Source organism: Phascolarctos cinereus, unplaced genomic scaffold, assembly GCF_003287225.1.
Source record: "Phascolarctos cinereus isolate Bilbo 61053 unplaced genomic scaffold, phaCin_HiC Scaffold_4;HRSCAF=312, whole genome shotgun sequence".
Classification (NCBI taxonomy): domain Eukaryota; kingdom Metazoa; phylum Chordata; class Mammalia; order Diprotodontia; family Phascolarctidae; genus Phascolarctos; species Phascolarctos cinereus.
In genome coordinates, this window is record NW_027555847.1 from 706385750 (window position 1) to 706397918 (window position 12169).

At 40.7% G+C, this 12169-nt stretch overlaps 1 protein-coding gene across 1 annotated transcript in view; it reads right to left on the reverse strand.

Annotated features, from left to right (window-relative positions):
* KSR2 (kinase suppressor of ras 2) overlaps positions 1-12169 on the reverse strand; it is a 582604-nt gene that overhangs the window by 137193 nt on the left and 433242 nt on the right. Inside the window, 1 exon segment of the mRNA XM_021007997.1 lies at positions 3189-3254. Coding sequence (XP_020863656.1) covers positions 3189-3254 — 66 coding nt within the window.

Genomic DNA, 12169 nt, shown 5'->3' on the forward strand with positions numbered 1-12169 from the left:
ATGTACCTACTTGGCAGGGGCATCATAAGAGGAGGTGATTTAAATTAGAAGCTGGAGATTTAGAATGACCTACGTATTTCACATAAGGTCCAATGACCAATCAGCTATCCACTTCTGAAAACTGGGAGAGAAAACCATGAGTAGATATCAATGGGCCTTTTGTAAGCTCACGCTCAGTGTTGCTAAGGAGCCCTGGACTTTGTCAGCATCTTATCATCTCTGCTGCTAAACCCTTAGGATTATGGCCCTTTCCATACATCTAGAAGGTGAACTTTCTTTTTTGTTTTTCTTTTCATTTTTTTTTTCCTTCCTCAATTCGATGGATTGGCTAGCTAGTGAGGTATTTGAGAGCAAGGATTATCTTAGTTTTTTCCATTTGTACCACTAACACTTAGTACAATGCCTGGGGCATAATAAACACTTAATAAAGGCTTTTTTTTAATCCATTCACTCATTTATTAATTCAAATGAAGGGTCAGTACTGTGGGCAGTACCCATCCAATTGCTGTTGTTTTTCAGTCATGTCTGACTCTTTGTGATCCTATTTGGGGTCTTCTTGGCAAAGACAGTGGAGTGGTTTTTACCATTTCCTGGTCCAGTTCATTTTATAGATGAGGAAACTGAGGAAAACAGGGATAAACAGCTTATCCAGAGTCACACAGCTAATAAGTATCTGAGGCTAGATTTGAACTCATAAAGATGAGTCTTCCTGACTAATAGAGAGATAGATAGATAGATAGATAGATAGATAGATAGATAGATAGATAGAGCCCACTGCTCTATCCACTGTGCCAACTAGCCGCCCTATCCAACACAAGTCAACAAACATTGGTTAAGCACTTGTTGCATGCCAGGCACTGTCCTAGATACTAGCAAATAGAATAAATATTCAGTAATCATCAGGTGAATTTGAATTTGGGTATAAGGCTGATTGTCTCTATAAGACAACATGATTGGGTATACTACTTTCTTGTGCTCTTACATCTAGTTTCAAGAACTGAAATTTTCCCTTGAACACTATTTGCTTCAGGATAGCACTCTGTGGAGGGAAAAATTTTTCCATCTCTCAAAGGCCATCCAAGGGGCTTAGTTCTTCAACCGTTAAAAAAAAGGATCTCATTATTAAGTGCATTGCCTATCAGGGGGCCTCACAACATGGTGCAGAAGGACCATATTCTCAAGTTCACAGAGTATTTGGAATTCAGAACTAGAAACAGCATTTTTAAATACATCAAGCAGTTCAAAGAGTGTTATGTTGAGAAACAGCCCTAGAAAAGGTATTTTTCAGGTAGTTGGGGTGCTTGAATGATTACCAACCACCAAACAGATGAAATTGTCTCATTCGAGAGGCGCCATGACACAGTGGTGGGCATATTGGTTCAGGATTCAAATCATTTCGAACCAATCAGATCATTCAAATCTATCATTTACTAGCTATGTGACCATGGACAAGGTATTTAATCTCTGGGCCTCAGTTTCCTTGTTTGAGTGGGTTGGTATTTGAGGTCCTCAAAGGTCTCTTCTAGCTCCAGATCTAGAAGAAGACTTTAAATTTAACTTTATTTTCTGTGCTAGCAGACGGGGATAATGAAAAAGATAATCCATAGGAAAAGGCTCCATGCCTCCCTGACATTATTTCATACTTACTTTGCATTTCCTTGTTGGTGTTGTTCCCCTCATCTTCCCAGTAGAATCTAATCTCCTACTGTTTCACTTCTGGCTTTGAATCTCTGGGGCATTGCATATAGCAGGTGACAAATAATTGTTCATTGATTTGAATTAAATTTAGCTTTGAAATGTGATACAGTTTGGTTTTTGCCTGTTAGCATCTAGGTTAATGTGAAAATAAAATTGCTTTCCCTAAGACTATACAATTGGCAGAGATTAGGGGTTAAGTGTGGAATGGAGGGAGGGAATCTTGATGAGTGGCAGGAGAAAGTCAGCCTCGGCATTAACTTTTGCTGCACATACTTCACAAAGTGGATGAGCTACCCAAGTGTGATTACTGCCTCAGTAAGCTAGAATCAAGGGAAGTCTAAATGAAGTTGACGGGAAATCATTTACCCCAGCGACAACTCTATCCCCTGCCTCTCACACTTAATTAAGCCTCTGGTAGAGATCTGGGTGGACAGAAAGGAATGTCTTCCATAATCAGGCTCCTCTTTAAGAACCACAAACTCCTTCTTCTCTCTGCTAGGTAAAAGAGGGTAGGGTGATCTGAAAGAGGAAGGAAGGAAGGAAAGAAGGAAGAAAAGAAGTAAGGAAGGAAAGAAAGAAAGATGGAAGGAAGGAAGGAAAGTAGTGAGGATGAAGGAAGAGAAGGAGGGAAGGAAGGAAAGCAGTGAGGAGGAAGGAAGGAAGAGAAAGTGAGAAAGGAGGAAGAAAGAGAAAGGAAGGACAAATGAATGGATAGAGATAGATTAATGAGATAGGTAGAAACAGACAGGTAGATAGAGAGACAGGTAGATAGATAGATAGATAGATAGATAGATAGATAGATAGATAGATAGATAGATAGATAGAGAAAGGAAGAAAGAATGGAAGAAAGAATGGAAGAAAGAAAGAAAGGAAGGAAAAAAGAAAGAAAGAAAGAAAGAAAGAAGAAGAAAGAAAGAAAGAAAGAAAGAAAGAAAGAAAGAAGAAAGAAAGAAAGAAAGAAAGAAAGAAAAGAAAGGAAGGAAGAAGGAAGGAAGGAAGGAAGGAAGGAAGGAAGGAAGGAAGGAAGGAAGGAAGGAAGGAAGGAAGGAAGGAGAAAGAAGAAAGAAAGAAAGACAGACAGACAGACAGGAAGAAAGAAAGAAAGAAAGAAAGAAAGAAAGAAAGAAAGAAAGAAAGAAAGAAAGAAGAAAGGAGATAGAATGAGTGGGTGAGCATTTGTTGATTACTGTGTGCTAAGTGCTACACAAACTGTGTGGGTTAGCGAATGTGTTTGTGACCTCACTGTCACCACTTTTTCCTCATGAGATGAGAACTCATGGTCTAAGACCATCACAGTCTAGGACCTTGACTGTCCATCCTCACACCTGAAGGACAGATGTACCAAGACAGGGTCTTGAACGTTCAAAAGATATTCTGTATCCAATGGGAGTAGAGATGGAATAAATGGGTATACCAGTTGGCTGGACTTCCTTTTGAGGAATTCAACATGCAGAGAGCCCCTGGGGAAACCATGCGCTAAATTCTTACCTCCACGGTGGATGATCAGTAAGTGGCATGGGGGAGCTTCTTTGGTGCATTTGTTATGACATTTTAACCTAAGAGGAAAGAGGAAATAAAATAAACACGAAGCTCCATCTAGCCCAAACAGCTCTTGATGCCTCTATTAGTACATCTACAATATCCAAGGATAAGTAGCCATGTCAGAGAGGAAAGAAATGTGAAGAAACTTCTAAACAGAGGGCTCAGCCTAGAGAACAAAGACTTATTAGAAAGAGAGGTATAACTATCTATCAAGGGCCCTATGTCTCTCAGGATCTCACTTCTACTCATTCTGGACAACTTCCCTGTACTTAGCCCCTCTCGCCACCTAAGACCAAACCTCTAGCCTGCGAATTAATCCCTTCAATTTGGGAGCTCCTCTGTGGGGAACTGTCCTGATTGGTGAGTGAAAGCAAATTCATTTAACCCACTATATCCAGGCAGCCCCCAAACTATGCTGAACATCTATCATCCCTTCACCTTGGGCATCTTTCACCTTAGGCAATCCACTTAACCTCTCTGGACCTCATTATTTCCTTATAAGAGTCTACTAATACTTCTCACTTCACGAGTCTGTTCTTGAGTTAATTTGTGAGTTTATGTTCTGCTAACAAAAGAAAGAGGAGTATTAAAGGTACTATTTCTGGCTGATACAATTTGTGCTTTAATAGAGAGCCACAGAAAAGTAGAAAGGGGGCTGGATTTGGAGATAGACATAAGTTCAAACTCCTCTACTTATGCACTCGATCCCAGTCCTTTCCCATCTCTTTCAAGAGCATGCTCTGTTAATTATCCCCTCTCTTTTAAAAAATTGTCATTTAAATTTTTTTTTCTCTCCCTGTTACCACCACCCCCACCACCAATGGGAAAAGAGAAAGAAAAACAAAAGCCTTATAACAAATACACAAAGTCAAGTAAGATAAATTCCTACTTTGGCCATGTCTAAAACATAGATACCTCATTCTGCACCCTGAGTCCAGCACTCCTCTATTAAGAGTTGGAAAATAAGCTTCCTCATGAGTCCTCTGGAATCATGGTTGATCACTGTGCTGATCAGAGTTCTTAAGGCTTTCAAGGTTTGTTTTCAGTGTTGTTACTGCATTATTGTTCTCCTTCCTCTGTTCATTTCACTCCGCATTAACGCATATGTTTTCCCACGTTTTACTGAAACCTTTCCTTTCATCATTTCTTATGGCACAATAGTATTCCATGACATTGATATACTATAAATTGTTTGGCCATTCCCCAACAGATGCTGAACCTTACCTTTAGTTTCCAGTTCTTTGTTCCTATAAAAGGAGATTTTATAAAAGTCCTTTGGTATGTATGGGTCCTTTCCCTCTTTCTTCGATCTCTTTGGGGTACAGGCTTACCTACTAATTGTTCCACCAGATCAGAGAGTATGCACAGTTTAGTGACTTTGGGAGTAGAGGTTCAAATTGTTCTTCAGAATAACTGGGCCAGTTTACAGCTCCACCAACAGTGAATTGATGTGTCTATTTTTCTACAATCTATCCACTTTCTCTTCTTAACTTTCAACTTCTACTTATCAACTGGTTAATCCCTAATGCTTACAAACACGTTCAGATCACCCCCACTCTTCACCCATTTCTACCATCCCCTCAAAACTAACATTCATTATCTCACTTTTCTTTGACAGGCAACGTGCTTTTAAAATGGCAGCAGCAGTGGGAGGGAAGGGGGACAAGGAAGCTGTTTACATTCACTCACACTTTTTCACTACCCACTCATTTTTCAACCCCTCCACTCAACATAAACTATCAATGATCTATTTATCCCTAAATCTAATGACTTTTTCTCAGTCCTCATCTTTCTTGCCTTCTCCTCAAAACTTGATACTGCTGGCTACCCTCCCCCTCCAAATATTTATTTTCTCTGGGTTTTTATGATATTGATTTCTTCTGGTTCTCTTTCTATCTTTTCTAGGTCTCCTTTGAATTACAGTTAATGATAATAATAGCTAACATTTCTACAGCACTTTAATTGTTACAAAGTGCTTTACATATATCTCATTTAAGGTTTAATTATACATACATACAAATACCCAAGACAAACAATGATTATAACACTGTTTCAGAAATGTGAGCTCTTGTCATTATTGAATGAGTGAGTGAATAAATGAGTTTTGATGCTGTGGAATGATGACTGATCTAAGAGTGCTGAGCTAAAGAACCTGAGCTCAAATCCTAGCTATACCATTTACTGGCATGTAGGGAGCCTGGTGGCTCAGTGGACAGAGCTCTGGGACTGGAATCAAAAAGACCCAAGTTCAAATTCTAGCTTCAAACACTTACTGGTTGCATGAGCCTGGGCAAGTCCCTTCACCTCGGCCTGCCTCAGTTTCCTAAACTGTTAAATAGGGGTAATAATAGCACCTAACTCTCAGATGAAAGGATTAAATAAGATAATATTCGTGAAGCATTTAGTACAGTATTTGGCACATAGAAGAAGTTTAATAAATGCCCATTTCCTTCCTTCTTTCTAGGAAAGTAATTTCATATCTAAGTATTCCAATCAACTCTCTCAGGCTACCAATATTGAGAGTAAACCTTTCTCCCTTAAAAAAAAAAGTTTAAGTAAAAATTTCCCCATGTTTCCTAGTTTTCTCCAAGTACTGCTACATGAAACCACCTTTTGGGCATCTTGAACTGGATGTCCAATAGACATCTTAAACTCAACCTGTCCAGAATAGAACTCATTATCTTTCCTCCTAATCCTTGACACCCCTCCTCCATCCTACTTCACTATTACTATAGAGGGCAACACTGTCCTTCCAGTCTCTCAGGCCTCAAGACCCTCGACTTCACAAAATCTCTCACCTCTCATGTCCAATCTGTAGGCAAGGCCTATCAATTTTACCTTAACATTTCTTACATATGTCCCCGTCTCTCTTCTGACATTGACACTACCCTAATCCAAGACCTCATCATATCACATCCAGATTATTGGCACAATCTGTTAGTTGGTCTCCCTAACACAAGTCTCTCCCTACTTCAGTCCATTCTCCACCCATCTGTGAAATGATCTTCCTAAACCATAGGACTGACAATATTATCTCTACTTAATAAACTGCAGTGACTCCCTATCACCTCTAGAATAAAAGATAAAACCCTCTGTCCAGCATTCAAAGCCATCATAATATGACCCCCCCTCCCTCTACCTTTTCAATCTTCTTACACCTTTCACTCCTCCAACATACTCTGTGATCGAGTGATGTTGGCCTTGCTGTTCTAAAACAAGACACTTCATCTCCTGAAAACAAGACACTTGATCTCCTGATTGGGCATTTTCACTGGCCATTCTACACATCTGGAATATTCTCATTCTTTCTCTCTCTCTCTCTTTCTCTCTCTCTCTCTCTTTCTCTCTCTCTTTCTCTCTCTCTCTCTTTCTCTCTCTCTTCTCTCTCTCTCTCTCTCTCTCTCTTTCTCTCTCTCTCTCTCTCTCTCTCTCCTCTCTCTCTCTATCCCTCTCTCTTTCTCTCTCTCTCTCTCTCTCTCTCTCTCTCTCTCTCTCTCTCTCTCTCTCTCTGTCTCTCTCTCTCTCTCCCCGCCCCCCTCCATCCTCTTCTCCTGGCTTCCCTAGCTAACTTCAAGCCCCAGCTAAGATCTCACCTTTTATAGGAAGCCTTTCCTATTCCCCCTTAATGTTAGTGCCTTGCCTCCATTATCTCCAATTTATGTGGAATATAGCACCTTGGCACACAGTTGTTTGAATGTTGTCCTCTCTATTAGAATGAGCTCCTTGAGAGCAGGGACTAGTCTTAACCTTTCATCGTATTTTTATTGACTGACTGAACAGCATTGAGTAGAATTTGTAATTAGGCTAATTTTGAATTGATGTCAGCAAAATTTTCCTAACTATGAGAGCTGTCCAAAGATGAAATCACTTGTCTTCAATGGTGGGGGATCCCCCTTCATTCAATTCCATTCAATACATATTTAAGTGCCTACTATGTGGCAGGCATTGTGCTAAGCACTAGTGATACAAATAAGAAAAATAAAGGCAGTTCCTGCCCTCAGGGACTTACAGTCTAATGGAGGATGATAATGCATAAGAAAAAAACTGGAGTGTGTGTGTGTGTGTGTGTGTGTGTGTGAACACTGGGAGGTACAAGAGAAGAGGTATCTTGTTAAGCAGACGTTGAGCAGCCACTTACTGCCATTACTTTCATTGTTGGATTGGACTAGATGCCAAGGACGTAACTTCCAGCTCTCAAATTCTACTATTCTGTAATGTTTCCTTTGTGCCGTCCACCCTTCAGTCCTGGAGTTGCCCTTAGGTAATTTTAAAGAAAATCATCTCTAGAGAAGTAGCTGTAGCCATGTTAACAGCATTAACTGAGTTTGAAAGTTCACTGCTGGCATTTCCAGGCCTGGTGGTCCATGGAGACTCATTTAACCAGGGGCACGCATTGACCCTCCTGACCGCGGCTGAACTGTGAAGTTAACAGGCAAAGCTGCTAAAGAGCTCTGTGTCTTCCCTGAACCCCTCTCCAGAATTTTTCCTTTCTTAATTTCCCAGGTCGCAATCCCTAATTCACCATGTGGCCAGGAAGATGGGCAATGGTATGCCCTGGCAGCTTGCTAGCCTTGGCAGCAGGAAGTAGTGGAGGTGAGAGGGGGACTGCCTCCCCACCAGCAAACCTGCAAGAAACATATCTGCAGTGCTCAGACAATTAAACTGGTTGACACAGAGTCAGTCTCTCAGCAAGAATTGGGACAAGCATCTCAGCAAGGTTTGCTAACAGAGGGCATGGGATTATACTTGCACTGCAGATGCAGAGCATCTCTGTGCAATCAGAAAGAAAATACAGTCAAGTTTTTTTTTTAAAGTGAATCTGAACATTTCTTCACACTTCCATAATGCCCCATTTTCAGAGTAATTTTTTCCCTTTGGAAAATGAGCATACTTCCTCCTAAATTCACCCATTTCTTATAATTTTGTTGGGGTGCTAATGGGGAAGAAATAATAGTAATATCCCATCTTTTCAAATTTCAGATTTTGGACACCCATTGACCCTTGAAAACAGTGTAGTACAGTGGAAAGAATTGTAGATTTGAAGTTAAAGGACCTGTGTTGGAAACCTACCTGGTCTACTTACTATGTGATATTAGACAAATCATTTTACCTATTTGTACCTCAGTTTCCAAATACGTAAAATGATGGGATATGATAAAGCAGCTTCTGAGATTCTTTATAGCTCTATATTTATGAACTTATAAACTCTACTGAAAACTCAGGAGTAAAAGAAGGCATGTCTACACATGCGCGCGTGCACGCACACACACACACAACTATTGTGACAAATAGTATTAATAACTTTCATTTGTCTAGTCTTTTAATGGCCCTCAAAGCACTTTGCAGATATAACCTTTGGCCCATCATCACCACTGCTCGAAGCTCTAGTCTCACTCATCTCAGGGGCTGACCCTGTCATTGAAACTTATCCCCTTGGAGGTTCTGAGGAACAGCTCCAAACCAGCCAGTTCATCTTGGGGTAGCCTTAGTCTTAGACCAAATTAGGAGTTGTCTTTGTCCTTTTAGTAAAATGTCAACACTCTATATGAAAAGCTGTCTTAAGGGAAGCAGCATAGAACCATGGAAAGAATGCTGACTTTGAAGGGAGAGGCCATGGGTTCAAATCCTATCTCTTCCATTTACTACTTTGTGACTTTCTGTAAATCACCTGACTTCCATAGACCTCAGCTTCCTCATGGGTAAAATGAGAGGGTTGGAATAGATAGCCTTTGAAGTCCCTTCCAGCTGCAAACTGTAGTCCCATAATTTCTGAATTAAATCCCAAGGTTCTTCACAGTGAAATTCTCATCAGAATGTTTGGAGAATTCTTCTGGCCAACTTTCCTTACACTTGTCCCCATTTGAGCCTCAAAACAATCCTGTGAGGTAGGTATTCAAACTATTAGATCATCAGTTTAAAGCTAGAGGGGACTGCAGAGGCCATCTTGTCCGACCCCCTCATGTTACAGATGAGGAAACTGAGGCCCAGAGTAGTGAATCATGGAATTTGAGAGTTAGAAGGCACCTCAGTGATCATCTAATTCTAGCCTAACCCATACATAAAAGAAATCCTCACTACAATATCTGTGTCAGAGGGGCATTCAGTCGCTACTCAAAGGACCTCCAAAGCAGGAGACCCTACCATATCTCAAAGCAAGTCATATCATTTTTTGTCTGATCTAATTATTAGGCAGTTTTTTTCCCCCCTGACATCAAGCCTCAGTTGACTTCTTTGCAAATTCTACCCTGAGCTCTATGTTCTGACTTCTGGGGCCAAGCAGAATGGGGCCAGGTTCTCTTCCATATGACAATCCATTAAATACTTACAGACTATTATCATGTCCTTCCTGAGTCTTCTCTTCTCCAGGCCAAACATACCATTCCTTCAACCAATGTATACATGACATGTACCCCAGGCATTTTGCCATGCTGATTGCCCTCCTCTGGACACTCTCTAGCTTGTCAATCTCCTTCTGAAATTGTGGTACCCAGAACTGAACACAATACTCCAGGTGAGGTCTGGTGAGGGCACAGTACAGTGAGACTATCGCCACCCTATGCCTGGAAATTCTACATCTCTTACTGTAGCCCAAGATCCCTTTAGTTTAACTGGCTGCCGTATTACCCTGCTGACTGACATTGAGCTTTGCAGTCCACTAGGACCTCTAAATCTTTTTCAGAACAACTATTATGCAGGCATCTTCTGTTGCTGAAGTTGATTTTTTCCTATCCAATTTCAAAAACATGCATATATATACATATATATATATATACACACACACACACATGCACATATGTATACATACATACATATATACATACACATATCTCTATACCTATCTATCCTCTATGTAGCTAAGCTTATCTTACAGATTCAGCCCAAATCTTTATCCTGTCAAGAAAGTGTATTCAAATGCCAGACTCAGTATCCCAACCCAGGTTTGTCATCCAACTCAATATAAAATGTTGAAGGTCACACAGGAAGGAAGTGACAAATCTGAGATTTGAATGCAGGTCTTCTCATTTCAAAATCAGAGCTCTCTCTATTGCACTACCATCTCTATTTTACAGATGAGAAAACTAAGGCTCAAGAGGACAAATGATTACCTCATGCTCATATAGCTAGGAAACATCACAGGTGGCATTCAAACCTAGGGTTCTCTGTTCTCCAAGTCCAGGTTTCGGTCCTGGATGCCCTTCTACACTTGGCTGCCTTTCCAAGCCCCAGAACTAAAATCAAAAGCCAATCAACACCTTTTTCCTTAGGCTATCACTCTGAACCTCTAAGACGGAACACATATTAATCTCCATGGCTGGGTTTCTTGGTACATTAGAAACAGCAATGAATTTCAACAAGTATTGAAAAGATTTACCAAGTGCCTACTATTATATGCCAGGCACTGTGCTACATGCTTTATAAATAGTACCTTTTTTGATCTTCACAACAACCCTGGAAAACTGAGGCTGCCAGAGGTTGTGACTTTCCCAGGATCACCCTGGTAGTAAGTGAGTGAGGATGGATTTGAACTCAGGTCTAGTGACTCCAGATTCACCACTCTATTGACTGCACTGCACCCCCTAGCTGTCTATCAAGTATTAAACGCCTGCTCTGTAGAGAGCTTTTCACTCATAAACCAGTTGGGGAAGAATTTGATCAGGAGGCTCTGAGGAGTAAATACCCTAGCAAAGGGAGATATGGTAAGTCTCACCCAGTGAGAGGAGGCAGAAAATCTAAAAAGCAGACACAGGCCTCGATCACCATAGAGTGTAGGAATGCCTGTGTTCATAACCAGAATTCCAAGTCAGCATGGAAAGGGTAAACTATGTCTAGTTCTCTCTGAATGCAAAGGCAGGAAAGTAATAACACATTTTATAAAAATTCCCATCTAAAATAAATATGATAAAAAATAAAGTTTTGGTATTTTAACTAGTAAGCCTGTTATCTGGAAAATTTATTTATGTGGAACACCCTCCTCCCGAGTGGTGCTAGATAAACGAGGCGGAACCATATCTACTAATTAAATAGATGGATTTCTCTGAAAAACTTGCAAGAATTGGATACCCTTCAAACAATTGCTTCAGGGAGATTTGTTGGCCTAACTTTCGGAACTCGGCAGAGTGTCTGTTCTTTCCTTTGCCCTAAGTACTCTACTACATGTGTAAGGAAAGACGAAGTGCCAGACTGTCTTCTCTTCTCCTTCCTGTCCCTTCTGGCTTGAGACTGTTGCCCCCAAAAGGACATTAATGGGGCTTTCAGTCTTGGGTTAGCCAGGCTTGGGGGCTGAACAAGCCCTCTGAGGTTCTGCTGCCAGAATGACATGGGGAATATGAGCACATTTATGAGGGACTCCACTGCTTGAGTAATCGGCTTTTTGTGGAAGATCTGTGGAGCCTGAAACCTTACCTCATGTTGCCTTTGGGCATTAAACTCCATCAAAGATGGGATGTGAAGAGTCCCCACTGTGTTACCTAGAACCCTGAAAGCATGAGATTCATTCCAATAGCAGGGTTTTTTGGCAATTGGGGTTAAGTGACTTGCCCAGGGTCACACAGGTAGTAAGTGTCAAGTGTTTGGTGTGAGGCTGGATTTGAACCAATAGCAGTTTTTAACAAGTATTTATGGCCAAGCCATGGGAAGAATGTTCTGAGGATCTTTAAAAAACCTTTTGTTCTATATGAGGTAGAGGGCAAATGTGACATAGGGGATACAATGTTGGATTTGTATAAAGTCCAAGTCAGGAAGATGAGTTTAAACTCTGTCTTTGGCTCTGTGACCCTGGACTAACCTCTCCACCTCAGTTTCCTTATTTGTCAGATGGAGAAAATAAGAATTTACTTACCTTGACGTGTTGTGAAAGCCACATGAGATACTATATAAAGCACTTTGCAACCTTAAAGTGCTATGCATAGGCTACTGTTGTTATTGATTG